The following is a 19392-nucleotide window of genomic DNA, read 5'->3' on the forward strand; positions in this document are numbered from 1 at the left end:
ATATTAAGAAAAAATCGTTTTTATTTTATATGAAATATAGCACATAACTAGCACAAATAATAAGCAAGTATTATCAGCAATGTTTGGATATAGAAGAATTTGTAAAAACTTAGAACAGTAGCATCGGCACAAAATATATATTAGAAATTTTTGAAAAAAAAAGTCTTCTCTTAATATGTAAAGAGACTAAAAAAACGTTTATCAGAGGTAAAGATGCTTAGAATATATCTAGGTTTATTTAAAGTTTTTTTTAATGAAATTATCTTAATTTTAGCCTAAAAATCCTTGTATATAGATGTCCTAATAAGAATTTATATATGCAAATATAAAATGTTTTGCTCCGTAATTGCAACAAACGAACTTTTCAGCCGCAGCGGCACTTTTCGGGAGCAAGCACATTTATCACAAGAGAGTTATTAGGATCAAATAACTTACCGGAGTTAAAACTTCCTCGGAACTCACGGAAAACTCCAGCGCCCATTTAGTGTCCGTTTCCTTAATATACTGCATATTAAGCTGCACGTCTCTGAAACAGTAGTGGAAAATGAACAAGATTCCTTCCTAGTGTTTATTATGATAAAGTGCTTTTGTTTTATGTGCACGAATTTTGTACTTAAAATTCTTCGAAGTTAAACTTAATGTATTGGAAGTAATATTAGATTATAAAGGATATTACAATTGGTTTATCATACCGGATAGCCCTATATAAGGAGGACATTCTAGAACTTCCGTTCTGTTTTGAACAAAACAAATTAAATTTAGTATGGAATTTTCGGTGACTTTTCATTTGTTAACTTGTCTTCTATTGCGTTGAAAATACCTCAATTTTCAAATTTTTCTTTAATTTTTGATTTCAAATACATGATATTCCATTTAAAAGTATATAATATACCTACATACTACATAACAAATTTTATGTTTCAAATTTGGGATACTATGTGAAAGTCGAACAAGAAATGTGTATTATTATCTTAGCAGAGCGTTTTCGGTCTTTCCTTTGTTTATAAATCATTATCGGTTGTAAGTACAAGTAAGAACGAAAGTTTTTTAACAAAAAAACCCACTCATGCTTGTGAATTTTAAAATAGAAAATTTTAACAAACTTATTTAAAATAAAACTAAAGATCTTATTCTTTTTACATTGTTGGTTTCCTATTTTATTGGGTATTACGTCGCAAGTATAAGTAAAAATTAAGGGTTTTAAATAAAAAAAACCAACACATGTTTGTGAATTTTAAAATAGAAAATTTTAACAAACCTAATTAAAACAAAAAAAATGATCTTTTTTTTTCACCATGTAAGAAGTGGCTGGTTACCTATTTTGTTGGGTATTACGTCACTATTTATATATCAATATAAAAAACATATCCCTATATTGAATGGTATTGTGTACATCTAGCCCTTATAATATTGTTTCCGGTATCCCCCAAGCGTCTGTGCTTGGGCCATTATTGTTTAATAATTCTATAAATGATATTGTCAATAAATTTGACTGTCATTTTTTACTTTACGCAAATGATAATAAATTAAAAACAGGAATTAAAAACATTTGTTTCAACGTAGGCTTCAAGATAATCTTTATTTGAATAGTAATTGGTGCCTTGCTAAATGTGTGAAAATGTTATGTTTCTTGACTTTCACCAATAAGTTAAAACCGATCTTCTTTACAATATTTATTAATTTATTTTTCTTACAATATTACAATGTAAATTAAAATTTCTTAATAGAAGTGAGTCCTTTTAGGGATATAGGATTTTTTTTATTCAAACCTGTCCTTTTATTAAGTCATACGGTTTTATTTTAAGAAGCACTGGAGACTCTAAGAATGTAGAAGCTGTGAAAACTTTTCATATGTGCACTTATGATTTGAGTATGCTTCGGCTGTTTGGTCATCGTATAATGTCTATATATATAATAGTATTAAGTTCATATTCATAATTTAGAGCAGGTTCAGAGGAGATTCTTTAAATAATTATGGCATCAGTGTGATTGAGTGTATCCACGCGAGGGCTTTCTACATGAAGGTTGACTTAAAACGTTTAATGCTTGTTCTCCGCAGATTCGTAGGAAATATTTTGCTTTCTGCTCCTATATACATTTTTTCACAATAACATATAGTGCTTAGAGATATTATCAAAATTGAATATGCGGTTCCCCAACTTATCAGACATCATACGTTTTTTTTCTTTCTACCCAAAAAAATAAATTTACAAAAATTTTAACTGACTTATAATATCTCTAATATTTATAATAATGAGGCTTAAATTAATATTTTTAATACAAAATCTGTCATATGTCTTGTTTTTCATTACTAGGAGTAGTTATTTCTTTGTGCGAGTCTTCTTTGCCTTTTTTTCTGTGCGCTTTTTTGTTTTTCTTTTTACCCTTTTGAGAAAAGTGATACCTTATGTTAATTGGTCATTAATTTTGTCTTAACTATTAATATTTAATGTTTAGATTTTAATTAATTATATGTTAGGTTTTATATTTTTTTAAGTTGCTTTTTCATTACTGCCTTTTAGATGGGAAGTCTAATAATTTTTTAAATAAAATTATTTACTTGACACATAATAGATCATCCAGGAGCTGATGTTTATTTATCGACCTCTGAGCACATTTTTTATTATCAATATCCTACCTAATTAATTATAAATTCATCACAATAATATACAGATTACCGAATAAAAGACTACACATAGGCATTATAAATGGCAACACCGCTTTTCCCTTACTTTCTGGTTGATAAGCAGCGCGGCGAATTCCGATCGTCTGATTTGCTGTTTTAAGCGCATTGCTTTCTGCACTGTTTGAGTCTAAAAGCGCTATTTTAATTTTTTTTAATATTTATGATTATAGCTGTTTATACCTCTTCGAAAAAGTTCAATTAATTAAATGGTTTTATGGAGGCAATTCGGCAATACAATGCAGCGATTTATTCTCAGTAAATTTTGAAAATAAACCGATTCCTTGGGTTAAAACTCTTTTAAATGTCATGTCAAATTTTAAGATATCTTTTTGTCTTCAAGAATATAGAAATTGTCACATCACAGCTCAAGAACCACCTTTTGAAGAGGTGGTTCTTAAGGGCCTGGAGATAGAACGGCGGGAAGAAATGGCTTGTAGTACTTTACTTTTGGATTTAACACGATCCAGCAGAAGGAGGGAGAGGAACTGGGTATGCATCATAAAATTGTAACAAGTATTTGGAAATAATATGTATACCAATGTTTTAAATATTCCAAAACTCAAGAGGTATTTCCTGAAGACCAGTGGCTAAGAATGGCATTTTGTGATTCCATGATGGAAAAGGCAAATAAAAATAAAAATGATTTCCGGAGACATTCGAGAAAAACCGAAATTTGCCGATTCCGTTTTTATTTTTTTCTGGCGTTATGTAAAAAGATATGGAAAAACAAAAGACAGTTTCTCATGGCCAATTTTTAAGCTCTAAGAAATAACATTGCGAGATTTTTCGTACAACGTTTCGTTTCGAAGAAACCATCATCAACTTAATTTTTTTATATGGCGTGTAAAAAAAGTACACCCTGTATAAAATAGCGTATTTTTTAAGATTACAACGATGTGTGACACAATATGTTTCTACAATATTTAAATTGTAAAAAATGATTTTTTATTTAATGCCCATATTTTTGATGTTGTTAAATCTCACAGCCCAGCTTTACTTTGACGTTACATGTGCACCGCGACAGCTTGTCATGTCAAAAAAGCCATCCAAAATTATTCTGTATCAAGCTTTCATACCTTAACATGTTGTTATTAATACCTAATCAAATATATGTATAGAGTGCAACTAATATTGTTTAATTTGTATGAAAACTAATTTCGACATTGAAAAAGCTCATACACAACAAGGTAATTCTGCAGTTTAGCGGCTTTTGTTAAAACTAACGAAAAATGATCGGGTTTTTTGCAAAATGGGTAGATTTCAAGAATCATGAAATCGATCATGTTGATCGCAAATGTTAGTCGGACCCACTGTTCAAGACGATTTAATTTCGATTATTTTAAGATTTAGAACCTATCCCATTGTTTTAAATGCTTACATTGAGAAAATTCTTGTTTGTCCTGAACAAAGATGCTTACAAAAGATTCTCTGGAGGTCAAACTCTTCTGAGTCTTTAAAAACATTCGAATTGAATACAATCACTTATGGCACGGCATCGTCAGCATACTTGGCGACTAGATGTTTACAAGAAATAGGTTTTATGCACAGAAAAATTGACCTTATAATAAGTAATATCATCCTTCATGATTTTTACGTCGACGACTTACTAACAGGTGGTAGTACTATTAACGAAGTCAAATCTCTAAAAACTAAAATTGTTGATATTTTAAGTTCACCTGGTTTTAAACTTAGAAAATGGTCTTCCAATGTCCCGGAACTGACTGATACAAATAATATTGTACAATTTGACTCAGAACACCCTAGCAAAATACTTGGTCTTCTTTGGGACCCATCTTCAGACACTCTACAATACAAAATTGAGAAAAATCCAAATTTAAACATAACCAAACGACATATTTTGTCAACAATAGCCCAAATCTTCGACCCATTAGGTCTGCTCTCCCCAGTAACTGTAACATCAAAAATTATTTTGCAACGCCTCTGGAGCTTAAAATTAGCCTGGGATGAAAGTCTGCCTATGGAACTTTATATTTAAATTAGTTAATACTCAACTGGTAGATCTTAACAAAATATACTTTCCTCGCAACATCTTTGGCGACAATAATTCTGTTTTTGATTTGCATGGTTTCTCAGATTCTTCAACTACAGCATACGGAGCTTGTGTATATATTACTTTTCTCGATTCAAACAATTAATATCAATCACATCTGCTTTGTGCTAAAACAAGAGTAGCACCACTTAACACACCACAATTCCCAGACTAGAATTATGCGCTGCTTTATTACTCGCCGAACTAATTAATAAGGTTAAATCATCTCTGAACCTGTCATTTAAAAATACATACTCTTGGTGTGACTAAACCATTGTTATCGCTTGGATAAATACATCAACCAACATTTTGAAACAATTTGTTTCTAATAGAATTGAATAAATTCAATCAATCTCACCCCAATCATCTTGGAACTATGTTAAAACATCTGAGAACCCTGCAGACATTCTCAGTCGAGGATTACAACCTGAAAACCTCTTAAATTGTAATTTATGGTTTAACGGTCCTGCTTGGCTAATTTTATCTAAAGATCAATGGCCTAGCACTTTAATTTCAGGAGATCTTAGTGAACTTTCAGAACTAAAAAATAACCAAATTTCTTTAATTTTGACACATAATGATTTATTAGATGTTATACAACATTTCTTATCTTTAATAAAACTACATTATATTTTTGCATATATCCTTCGTTTTAAAAATAACTGCAAGTCTTCAAACCATTTGAGAACAATAGGTCCTCTTACTTGTAATGAACTTAAAGAATCTATGAATATTCTTTTAAAATTAATACAATTTTCATTACTGTATACTGATTACCAGAATTTAATAAAAAACAAAAGAGTTGAATCTAATAGCCGCTTACTTTGTTTAAATCCTTTTCTTGATTCAAACGGTATAATTCGCGTTGGAGGGCGTATTACTAACTCAAATTATAGTTTTCAGAAAAAACACCCAATAATATTGCCTTGCAAGCATCATTTTACAAATTTGATCATTAAACATGAACATATCACTCAACTACATTGTGGTCCTCAGGCACTCCTAGCTTGTCTGCGACAAAAATTCTGGCCTCTTAATGGCAAAAATTGAGTAAGAGATATTGTATGCAAATGTATTACATGTTTTAAGGTGAATCCACCACAATCGCGATACATTATGGGTGACCTTCTTGCTGACCGATGTACACCTTTTCGTCCATTTCTAATTTCTTCTGTCGATTACGCTGGACCTTTCTTATAAAAGGATGGACATACTAGGAATTCCAAAATGATTAAAGCCTACATAACCTTATTTATTTGTTTCAGTACAAAAGCTATGCATCTTGAGCTCGTTAGTGACTTACCAGCTACCTTTGACAGCCAGTGTTACATTGCTGCTTTACGTAGATTCATGTCTCGTCGCGGAAAATGTGCACGAATATATAGCGATAATAGTACTTCATTTGTTGGTGCAGCCAAAGAAATAAAGAGTTTCTTTAAACAAAACGAAATGGCAATTAAAACTGAACTTACAAATGAGAACATTGAATTTTCATTTATTCCAGCAACATTTCGGTGGTCTCTGGGAGTCCGGTTATAAAACGGTGTCCGGGTAATGTTCCTTTAAATTTTGAAGAATTTTACACTATACTCTGTCAGATCGAGGCGTGTGTTAACTCTCGACCTCTCTATGCAATATCTACTAATCCTAATGATTATACTTCTCTTACTCCCGCACACTTTTTAATTGGTGATCCATTCAATGAAGCTTTACCTGTACCTCCAATGCTCAATGCCAAGAAAAACCTGCTTTCGAAGTACCAACGATTTCAGAAAATAGTATAACATTTCTGCTCCCACTGGATAAAAGAATATGTTTCCACTCTTCAAGTTCGCTACAAATGGAAGAAGCATTTTAATGAAATAATCAAACCTGGTCTTCTAGTCCTCGTGAAGGAAGATAGAGTTCCTTCCTTAAAATTGTGCATGGGAAGGATAGTTAAAGTTCATCCCGGAGCAGATAACGTGATACGTGCCGTAATAATTAAAAACAACTCTGGAACTTTTAAAAGGCTGGTAGTGGAAATTTGCATACTCCCCAACCAAGAACTTTAATCTAATTAATTTAGATTTATGAATTTTATGTAATTTTTAAGTATTTTTATTGAAAGCCCTTAAGGCCCTCAAGGGGGGCGGTATGTTAAATCTCACAGCCCAGCTCTGCTTTGACGTCGCATGTGCACCGCAACAGCTTGTCATGTCAAAAAAACCATCCAAAATTATTCTGTATCAAGCTTTTATACCTCAACATATTGTTATTAATACCTAATCAAATATATGTATAAAGTGCAACTAATATTGTTTAATTTATATGAAAACTAATTTTGACATTGAAAAAGCTCACACACAACAATCAGATGTAGTAGGCTATGAAATAATGACGTTAAGAAAATGTCAAAATTAAATAAAAATTAAATGTCAAAGTAGTTTTTATTATAACAATTATTTTTTATTCTTTTTATTTTAAGTGAAGTAAATAGTTTTAATTATTTAATAAATGTAGTTGACATTGTGTTATTAAACTCTGTTTTTGCGTCTTGTTGCTAGTTTTTTTTGTTACAAAATGGAAGACGCTTTTTTACCTAAGGAAAAGTTTCATATGTTAAAATGTTATATCCTATGCTACAGCAACGCCGTTAAAGCTGGTTGTATGTATTTAAATAACTATCCAGAAGGGAAACAACCTAGTACAAAAATTTTGGGACGATTGGTTTTCAATCTTAAGCAGTATAGTACGTTCAAGAGGCCAGTATTGTCAAGAAATAAGCCCTGCAATGAAGAAATAGAAAATAATGTGGTATAAGCTGTAACTGAAAATCCGGAAACATCTGTTAGAAAAATTGAAAATACCACTGGAATACCAAAATCTACTGCCCATTTCATTTTGAAAAAACATAAATACCACCCGTTTTAATTCAGAATCTGTCAAGGCCTTAGACTTCGTGACGAAGAAAGGCGCAGAACATTTTGTGAATGGTATACCAAGAAGTGTCAGGAGGATGAAACATTTCCCCATAGGATTATCTGGTCCGATGAGAGCATGGTTACAAATAATGGAATTTTTAACCGGAAGAACACCCATTATTGGTCAAGAGATAATCTCAAGGTATTGGACATTGGACTATACAAGTCGACGGAAATGGTTAGCGAAACATGTTAAAATATTTCCTGTAAAGCGCAAGTATGTAGGAGCTTCTCGTCCTAGAACTGACTCAAGACAATATACCTTACCTGACTTAGACCAAACCGAAATATCAGTTTGCAGATTCACATTACTAAACACGTTAGGTTATTCAAATGATTCTGTTATTACCGAATTGGTGCGTGTAATAAAAAAAGCACCATGTGGTAATTTTGTTAAAGAACATAGAGGATTTAACCCCAAAGTAGCTATTAACAAGGCTCCAATAATGGAACATGTTGAGTCATTTCATCCTTGCCTTAGTCATTATCGGAGAAAAAATGCCCCAAATGTGCGTTATTTGCCCCGAGAATTAACTGTTAGGCAAATGTTTGATGATTTTGTCACAAAACATCCAAACGTATGTAAAATTGAATATTACAGACAGATTTTAAGAGAAATGAATATTTCTTTACGTCCGCCTAAATCCGACATATGCGAAGAATGCGAATCGTTAAAAAAGGCAATTCAGACTAACGATGACGATACTAACAGTAACATGGTTGAAAAACTTAATGTCCATAAATTAAAAGCAAAGATGGCTACAGATCAATATAAGAAGGACTCAGGGGAGGCTGCTAGTAATAAGAATCCTCAAAGACGAATTTTTTCTATGGACCTTCAAAAGGTAATGCTATTGCCAATTATGCCGAGTTCTAAAACATGTTTTTTTACTAGTCGTCTGGTAGTTTTTAATCAAACGTTTGCCACTTTAAATCCTAAAGCAACGGAAAACAGTTATTGTGTTGTTTGGCCTGAGGCCTTATCAGGACGAAAAGCAGAAGCGTTGGTTGATGCTTTATTAGAAGCTATAAGAAAAGAACGAGATGTATTGAGTTTTACGTTTTGGGCTGATAATTGCACCAGTCAGAATAAAAACTGGGTCTTATATACTTCACTACTAACAGAAGTAAATAGCAACAGAGGACCGAATCAAATCACAATTCGGTATCTGACAGCTGGTCACACGCACATGAGTGCTGATGGCATCAAAGATAATTATACTAACGAATAGATAACCCACGTAAATGGCAAGCTGTGAACCGACAAGGAGACATCAATGCTTCCTTAAATAATAATATTTTATGCGCTAACCGTGTAAGAATCGAAGCGACGTTGCCATTACTGATACTGAACATTTTAAATTTTATCTAATTCTCTCGCGCCGCGCCGTATAAAGGCAGAACGAGGTATTAGCAAAAATTAAGTTTTGGGAAAATGGATGTTTTAATTAATTTTTAGTTTATTCTTAACATATTGATTTAACTTATTATTAGAAACTTGTGACTATGTTTTTTACCTTATTTATTTAGATACACTGAGATAAAATTGCTTGGGCCTTAATATATAGTAAGGTTTTGTCGCCTGCATTATTTGCTTCTGTAAAACTACATAAAATCTTACACCTACCATATTATTGCATTAAAAAAATTTGTAAAAATCGCGAAAAATTGTTGAGTCATCATTTTGGTTTTGTTCGCATTAAAATTAAAATTTCTCCATTATTATTTCAAACGCTAAAATTAAAAAAAATGCGCGTGCCTAGAAAAATAAAATGATTCCAAATCTATAAAGACCTAATTTTTGCCATTTTTTGAATTGATTTGTCTTTGTGATATCGCAGAATTATTATTGATAAGGCCTTAATCTTTAAAGTTGACATTTGAAGTTAATTAGGAACAAAGTGGAGGAATATGTTTTAATATGTTTTAATAAAAAATAATTCTCACAAACATTTTAATTAACAAAATCAAAGAAACATTACTAGTACCTATATTATTTTTATGAAAAAACTTAAAGTTATGGTTTAAAGCTAATTAAACAGGACAAAATGCCGGGTTGAATTTTGGTCCATAATTGCCTATATTTTATAACAAAAATTTTAAAACTTCTAATTTTAATAATATAGGTATGTACTTACATAATATATGTATATGTACTAAGTATATGTATATTATACTTCCTACTTAAGTTATTCTAAAATTGGATTTTTATATACATGTAGGTAGTACATATTTACATTTTTATAACATTTATTACTAAAATCTTGGATTCGCAAATATTTAACACTTTTAGACGAAAAAAAAGAAAATTATTCTAATACTTATACTTATATGTACATCACATACATATAATATATATCATCTAATACACCTGTACACGCTGTATATATAATCTAATACAATAGAAATACAAATTATTTTAATTTACAGCTATATAATTGATACAGTTAAGTGTTCAAACTTAAATTGTAGGATTTTTCATAAATATGAGAATACAGGGTGTCTCAGATTAAAAAAAACATAAATTTTGATGCAATTAATGGGTATTGTTTTCTTAATTTTCTCCCTAAAAAATCCACAAACTAGTTAAAAAAATGGGCGGTTGACAAAAAAATTGCAAATAAAATATGCACATTTTTAATACAGCGTGTCCCTGGATGAACGTAGTCGAAAACCATTTACAAAAGAATTGTTTTCGAAAACAAGAAATTATAAAATCTGGCAATTTGATAGGGTTGATAGGGATGGAGAGGCATACGACTTAAATATTTTTATGCTGGTGGCACTTCCGGTTATACAGGAAGTTAATTAGCTTATATTAAATTATGTCTATACAGTGTGTCCCACTTAAAGGTTAGCCACCCCTCTAAAATTTTTATTTCTTGACCAATTTTCAAAAACTTTTTTTTGTTGGATAGATGGTCAAAAATGGCAAGTTTGACATTTAGAGAAAGCAGGTCATGGCCTACTCTATTCAAGTTTGAAGTGCGAAAAATCGAGAAGTAGTATTAGCGATATTTATTTTTGAAAAATGGTACTGGATTATTGTTCAGGACCACTTAAAACATAAGTGTACCAAATTTGGTACAGGGTGTTGAAATAAATTGGAGTCAAATTTTTAACAGGCGCAATAACATTCTTAATCAAATACGAATATTTTTTAAATATTTTGGCTTAATGGCATGCGCCTTGAGAACACAAAGTTTGGAAATATCCTTCAATAGTAAAAAACATTCATTCATGAATGTTTTTCGTAGATTAAATTTAACGTAGAATTAAAAAATTAAATGAAGTGTACAGCGTGCCTTTTAAAATAAGGAAGTTAGCAAAAACTTATGGTATAACCGGAAATGCCATCATCATGAACATATTTTAGTCATATGTCTCCATTAGCCTTATCATGTTACCAACTGAAAAAATTGTTTTCGATATATCGATCTCGTCAGTTCGTGGGACACCCTGTATAATGAAGAAAGCTTGATAATAACAAATAATACAAAAAACTACTTATTTTTTAAATTTTTTAGTTTTTGTTTTTGTTCTTTTTTTAAAAGCTCGTCCCATTTGCAAAATTTAAATATATTACTGATAACCAAATGATGCACTAAAAAAAGTTTGTGTGAGTCACAAGAATCGTCCTTACTTCCTAGCCAAGTAGAAATCTCTTTTTGAGCAATAATTTTGTTCTTTATTTTGAGACTCAAACAATCTTGCATTTTATATTCAATAAAATGTTTTTTGGACAAAATAAACATCTTTTGGACTGAACTACTGTATTTACTACCAATACAGAAGGCATGTATAAAATGACAAACTTATTTAACGGTCCACTAGTCAAGATAAAAAAATGTTGGTTGTTACCTATAAATACATTGCAATAAAAAAAGATTATTTTTTAATTTTTATATAGATTTTTGGCTATAAAGCTTAATAAAGCTCACAGAACCGGCGTGAATTGATATATATGTCAAAGGTATTTTGACTATCAAAGTAACAAGTGGTAGAGATTTAAGCTATTTAAATAAGTAAAAAATGTCTGTGCGTGACGTGCTATTTTATTGCTGTACTATTTTATAGGCTGTAGATTTTAGTGCTCTTTAATAAATTTTAATACTTTTTTCTCTAAGTTAAAAAGGAAAGCCAATCCCTATAAAAAATAACATGGAATTTCCTGTGTCCCACTTAGCAATAGCAACACTAAGTATACAAAACTGCATGAGCACAAAAAAACGATGGCGCGCAAAAGAGAAATTCTATCAAAAATATTTATATCAACGATCCCCAATCTTCTTCAAAATTGGTATCATATAATACCTACCTATTTAAAAAGAAAAGCGTAACTTATATTTTTTGTCAACCTGGTGATCTAAATTCGACGATTCGCTAATTTTTGAGTTTGTATACTTTAAAGTTGGTCAAGATTAGAAGATTCAGTATAATAAAATAAAATAATATATTTTTCGCCTTCACTCAAAAAGTTCACTTTATTGACTTTTACAGATGAGGCAGTAAAATGATTAATAGGGAGTAAAATGATGAAGTTTACTACACGAGCTTTAGCAAAGGCAGTAATTTTAAAACGCCTATTTTACTCTAATAAATAACTATTATTATTTTTTATGGTACTATTTTTAAGGTTTTATCTCAAAGTAATTATTGTTTTGTAATTTGACTATTTAAACCGGTATTATATATTTTTATTCTGTAAATTTAATTTTCAGTATTCAAAAATTAACTTTGTACATCACCTCATAGTTTTACCACCTTAGAATTTTTCATTTACCTAAAAGTCAGAAAATTATAGTTTTTGGTTAACTGTAATTTTCATTGCCGAATAGTTCCCAATTAAAACTTGAGATAGATATAGATTGTAGGTGATGTTCATTTCACAGGTATTCAGCTGTAACTTTGCGTAAAAATACACGTATTTATACCTGGCTCTTTTAGGAGCCACAGTTAAAGACCCATGAAACGAACTTTAGGTACAAGGTGTTCCATTTAAGAGGAAAACGGCATATTTTTTACTTTTTCCGTATATTTACAAAAATGAAGATAGCCAATCGACGTATTTTAACTCAAAGAATTTGAAAATCGTAATAAGAAAACAATGTCGTCAGTCTTTTTTGTTTTTTATGGAATTGTTTTCTTATTACGATTTTGAAATTCTTCGAGTTAAAATGCGTCGATTGGCTATCTTCAATTTTTTTTAAATATACCGGGAAAGTAAAAAAATATGCCGTTTCTCCTCTTAAATGGAACACCCTGTACTTACTTACTAAGGCACTGTTAAGGTTGAGTATGTTTATAGAACTCTAGGACTTACTGCAATTTAAAATCTTATATCTCTAAAATCTATAACTTTCGCAAATACTTTGATTTTTATAAGGAAATTTAAACATCTTTAAGTTAGGATTCTCTCTTCTAGTTCGCGAATAATAAAAACAATATTGTATTGCTCAGCCGAGTCGCAGCCGCCGAATTAAATTTTGCAACACAGCCAAGCGATCGGCCAGATTTCAACGCGTAATTTCACCGATGGATCCTCGCTCGAAAAGCGGGGATCCTTTTAGGTGGTCAAAAAATTTACACGGGATGGATTTTCTATAGTTTACTATTATTTTCTTTGATGGCATACACGGTAATATAGAAAAAAAGATAAAAAGAAAAAGAAATATTTATGATTTTGATGAATTACTCGAAGTTATTCAATCTTCTCGAAAAAAACCTAAAGTTTTGCGACTAGAGCAATTTCAAAATTGGCAAAATAAAAAAAGAACAACAAAGACCGATGATTGCATAAAAGGATTTATCCTAAATAGCATAGTGGCAGTCCGTTTTGAAAAAGGATTAAATGTTCTTAAATATAAGACTGATTTTAGAGAAGATTTTAAAGAGCTAGATTTTTTGCAAAAAAAACATAAAACAACATTTTTCCAACCGCAAGTTTTGAGCTTACGGGGTATATCTACTATAAAAAAAACAAAATATATTGATGCAACTGATTCCCTTAATGCCCTCTAATAGGCAAAATTTCTGGATAAACCTAAATGAATTTTACAGAGACTTCGGTTGATTTGGTAGACAGGGATGACGTCATATTGGAAGATGACAGTCAATAATTCGTTTTATTTTTTAATTTAAGTGAAAACAGTTTTTTTATATATTATTTAGTAAAAAGCATTTTGTGCAGACATTTTATTTTGTTTTTTTTTATTTGTTTTGTAAGAATTTTATGTTTTATTTTAAAAGGCTGTGTAAGTATTTCACAAGATGATTTTGTAAAATAAAAAAAATATTAATAATACTTTTTTTTTTAAACTTTAAGTTAATATTAAAAGCTACTTAGAAGTACTTATTGTTTTTAGCGATTAAACTTCAACATTAAAAACTTAAAAAATCCACTAATAGCAGTTACTGTGTTTTTGATATGTTTTATTAAAATTTTTCAGTTACTGGATTTTATTCCTAAATTTAGTAAAAAATTAAACCGATAAATACCATGTAAAACCATGTATACTATTGCCGTTCTCACTTTTAATTTACGTAAGCAACTTATTTAGATTGTAAAGGTGATGCATATCTAAATAGGTGGATGCATATCTAAATCCCATGGAAAAAAATCCTAAAAGTCCGTTACCAAAATTATTGACAGACAAAGAAAATAATCAGCCTTCCAGTGAACAGGACAAAAGTTTGGAAAATGTATGTATATTTTTAATTTAATTTTTATATTTAATTTTGTTGATTCTTTTGTACTTTCAGGTGCAGCCTATTACACCATACTCAGCATCATTTCACCGCCTACTACATCAAAACCATCGGAATTTAATAAAAATCCAATTTTTAACATTTAAATATTGTAGGAACATATTGTGTCATACATCGTTATTATCGTAATAAAATATGCTATTTTATATAGATAAAATATGCTATTTTATACAGGGTGTACTTTTTTCCGCGCCATATAAAAAAATTAAGTTGATGATGGTTTCTTCGAAACGAAAGGTCTTACGAAAAATCTCGCAATGTTATTGTTTAGAGCTTCAAAAGTGACCATATGAAAGTGTCTTTTGTTTTTCTATATCTCTTTAAATAACGCCAGAAAAAAATAAAAATGAAATCGGCAAATTTCAGTTTTTCTGGAATATCTCTCCGGAACTACTAAAAATTTTAAAACTTTCTAAGTGGCGTAGAAAGTTTTAAAATTTTGAGTATATATAAATTGTTAGGCTCTAAAATGCGCAACTTTTCTCTAATTTAATCAATCTCGTATCTCCTATAGCTGCCGAGATTCCCATCATAGACATCCTTATCTTGGACACACTGTATAGACCTGGAATCAGTCTATTTTCAAGAAGATAGCTGTCCTATACATTCTATTTTTATTAGAGTTTATATTTTATTTTAATGAGAACAATGCTTTAATTTTTAATATGCAATGCACAGAATAAAAAAATTGTAATTATGAATCTATGCGGATTTTTCACGTGTAATTCCTGCATTAGAAAAATATTATATCGATGCCGCGTAATATTTTTTTTAAATTTTAATCGTTGTAGAGTTATAAAGTTATATAATATAAAACACAAGTATTGCAAAGTTAATAAAAAATAAGTTTGTATTTTTTAAATGGAACACTGTGCATATTTTTCTGTTATCTAAAAGACCTTTTTCTTGTGGTTTCAAAAAATTATAATATAATAACGTTTGGTTTAGCTATTCTCTAAATATTTACATTTTCGAAATAAATAATAAAAAATATTGTTTTAACTTAATACCCGTTCCTATGACGTTAATCGTAAATAATAAAGTAAATAAAGTTATTTATCAGGCTGTCACTGTTAATATTCTTTATATCTTTTGAATATGAGCTATATGGAAAAATAAAAGTTTATCAAATTTATCTCGAATTGATAGATCCATCCTTTATTTTATACGGAGAAAAAAACGCACAGTTTTAGCTAACACGGATGAAAAACAACAAATTTTGTTATATTCTCAATAGAAAAAGTAAATTTATATTTAGGAATCTTATCACATTTCTAATTTATGTTTTGATTTTTTAAGAAAAACTTAATTTATCAACCGTAGATGCCAGTAGATACTTTAAATATTCTAGAAAAAAGATTCAAAGAGTCTTACATAAATATCGATATCATTCTTACCTAATGTTGCCAGTATAAAAATTATCAGATAACCGTAAAATAAGACTTGCCGTGATATGTTAGATATGAAAAACCGAGATAACGAAATATTTAATAAGATGTTGTGGAGCGACGAAGCCGTGTTTACCACCAGCAGGGATGTCACCAGAAAATCCTCACACTTATGTTGAAATAAAAAACCAGGGCAGGATGTCATTAAATGTGTGGTGTGGTATTCTTAGAAACCGAATAATTTGAGTCATAGACATCTCCAGTTGTTAGAAAATAAAGGTTTGTCAGATGAAATTTTTCCTAAAGAATATACCATTATTCTATGGGATGAAGATGGCTCACCGCCTCATAGATTTATACCGGTAAGATTATTTTTAATAATCGTTAATGAGTGGATAATCTGGCCCCCAAATAGCTCTGATCTGATTCCGTTAGATGGTTTTCTATCGGGATATCTAAAAATTAGGTTTGTAAAGAAAGACGTAAAAACTTGAAGGTATATTGACATTTGATCTAAGCTTACGATATAAAACGAAAAAACACCTTTGATCTAATAAGTTACGCATGCGAAATAAAGCACTCTAACGTTTAGAAACTCGACGACCATTTTTTTTTGTTAGATATTGTAACATTTTATCATATCACACTCTAAATGCGTGACAGGAATCTTTGCTTTAAAAAACACAAAGTATGTTATTTACTCAAGAAAGTTCAAATTGTCACTTTAATCTTGATGAAATTTATAGAAAAATTGATATTTGTAAAAAAAATCCGAGCCACAGCTATTTTTCGTTTTTAGGTGAAAAGTCATATAGTAACTTTTGTTTCAAATTCAATTTACTACCGATTAAGAATTTTGAATACTGGACATTATTACAAAAAAAAAATAATTTTCTGACATAACTTATGAACAGGTTGTTCGATTTTTTCACTATCGTAATCACCAGACAAAATAGTTTTTTTTATTAAAGTTTGCCTATATAACCGACTTTGTAAAAATTATTGTAATTTTCTAGCTCCAATAATAACGAACTTACAATTTAACGATATCCAAATGGCCGATGAAATGTCCAAACGAAAGAGTAAAAGCGTCAGTGGGCAACATTCTTAATATAAAACATTTAGAATAAACAGAGGTGACGTTCTATGTATTATTGTAATGCGCTGCTGAAATAAAATTAAGGATTTATAATTTTAATTTTGTTAAAAATCTTGATTTTTCTAGACATCAGAAAAAAATTACTTTTACTTTTAAAGAAAATTAAACTCGTTATAATAAACCAATAGATATAAGATATACACGTTAAAAATAAAAACTATTAATTTAAAATGCTTATTAAAAAATCTATAAAAAGTTATAAAAACCAACGATGTTATAGGGTGAAAATTTCTTTTGTCGTAAATAAACATTTTTTTTTACAAAAATATATAAACATTTTTGGTTCTATATTTTAGTTTGCCCTATATCGTAATGTTTTTCCAAATAAAAATGTCTTATCTTGTTTGTACTAGACTTTTTTTCTATTAAATTTAAATGTAGTATTGTTAAGTTCAAGAATTTGTCACACACGCGGCAACGCCGCCAGCCCTGGTTTTGTAACTGCGCTGAACGAGACGATCGCTCTCTTCTCTAGCAGCCGCCGCCATGCTCGCATCATTAATATTTTATTAGTTATAAAAATATACAATTTAAATCAGTTTAAGTCTTTTAATGCAGAAAATTAATTAAAAGCGATACAGTTTAGCAGAAAACAACATTTTATGGTCCTTCGCAGCTCGGATTGGATAAGATTAAACGGATTTCGGGGTGTACAGTGTTACTAAATTCCATGGCCGGCGGCAAACCTGTGTGTGTAAGTCTCCATTTTCCTTTGTGTTTATTCCTACTCGTTTAGTGGTTTAGATATTGTTTATTTTAAATAGGTGTGCCTTATTAATAGATTGAATAATCCCTGTTGAGATGATCTAGGAATAAATTGCCATTTAGTTATAGAAATTGAAAAATTCGCATAGATTTTATTGCCGTTGTCTGTTTCGCTAGTCTAGTCGCAGGGCGCCACGGTCCAAGGCTCCTGTTTGCACGACTCGGGGGGAGTTTTGGCATTTCAGAATAATAGTGAGTCTTCGCGCGTCGTTACGTTAAGTTATTGTTTTGGAATTTCGTAAAGAATAATAGAATTAACAGACATAATTATAGAGTAAAAGGGTATTAAGCCACTAATTAGCCAAAATGGGAAAAAAGAGTGTGCAGGGCGAAGAAAATCTTAGTAAACTGTACAAAAGGATAGAACAGTTAAATTTACAGCTAAAAAGATTTGTAGAATTTTTAGATAGAGTAGAAGGGGAGCAACACTTAGACATTAGATTAGGAAAAATAGAAGGGCTTTATACAGAAATAGATACCGTTTATTCGGAAATAGAGTTGCTAGATGAAGCATTTGATGGAAATCAGGAAAGGGGAGAATTTGAGACCCATTTTTACAAGGCACTTGCTGACGCAAAACGTTTTATAGATGGACTTAAAAAAGATAGTTTAAAAAATAGTAATTTAGGTTTGCAGCAAGATCTTGCGTTGGATATTGCAGGTTTGGGTGGAGTTTCTGGCGGTGCTAAGCTTCCTAACTTAGGGCTGCCAAAATTTAAAGGCGAATACGACAAGTGGACACAGTTTTTTGAAACTTTTCAAACTTTAGTGGATAAAAATCCTCAGTTAGATGAAATTCAAAAATTTTATTACCTCCTTGATTCATTAGAAGGGAGCGTATGTATTGTATTTTAGACAATTCGACTCAAATAGAACTTCACGGTTTTGCAGATGCCAGTGAGACAGCTTATGGCGCTTGTATATTTCTGCGCAGTACGGACCGCCAAGGAAATATTTTAGTAAATCTCTTAGCGTCGAAATCTCGGGTAGCTCCGTTAAAGACCGTGTCGTTGTCTCGCTTAGAACTTTGTGCAGCTGTAGTGCTGGCAAGGTTACTTCATAAAATTAATACTTCAATCGAAATAGACATTAGTAGTACATTTCTATGGAGCGACTCCACTATTACGTTGGCCTGGCTTACGGAGGAGCCAAGTACTTGGAGTACTTTTGTAGCAAATCGTGTTGCTGAAATTCAAAGACTGACTGAGAATTGTAAATGGAATCACATTAGCTCTGTTGAAAACCCAGCGGATATAATTTCGAGGGGAGCCGATTCCAAATCCTTAAAACATTCAGAATTGTGGTGGCACGGACCTCGGTGGCTGCAGCAGGAGGCTGAAATGTGGCCGATATATAGTCTGGACAATTGCCTCGAGCCTCCCGAACGACGAAAGGTAAAAACTTGCCTAATTGCGACACAAATAGATTTAGAATTGTTTAATAGATTTTCTTGCCTCTACCGATTAAATCGGGTAGTGGGTTGGTGCATTAGGTTTTATAGAAATTCAAAAACTAGACCAGATGATAGGCAAAAGGACGATTTAACATTAGCTGAAATGGAAATTGCATTAACCTGTTTAATAAAAAGAGTACAACATCAGGAATTCTTGGGT

General features: G+C 30.8%; 1 protein-coding gene across 1 annotated transcript in view; it reads right to left on the minus strand.

Moving 5' to 3' along the window:
• Positions 1-402: 402 nt before the first annotated feature.
• LOC126734645 (uncharacterized) overlaps positions 403-19392 on the minus strand; it is a 134227-nt gene continuing 115237 nt past the window's right edge. Inside the window, exon 5 of the mRNA XM_050438342.1 lies at positions 403-526. Coding sequence (XP_050294299.1) covers positions 403-526 — 124 coding nt within the window. The remainder of the gene's footprint in view (positions 527-19392) is intronic.

The sequence above is a fragment of the Anthonomus grandis genome, chromosome 3 (genome assembly GCF_022605725.1).
Source record: "Anthonomus grandis grandis chromosome 3, icAntGran1.3, whole genome shotgun sequence".
NCBI classification, from domain to species: domain Eukaryota; kingdom Metazoa; phylum Arthropoda; class Insecta; order Coleoptera; family Curculionidae; genus Anthonomus; species Anthonomus grandis.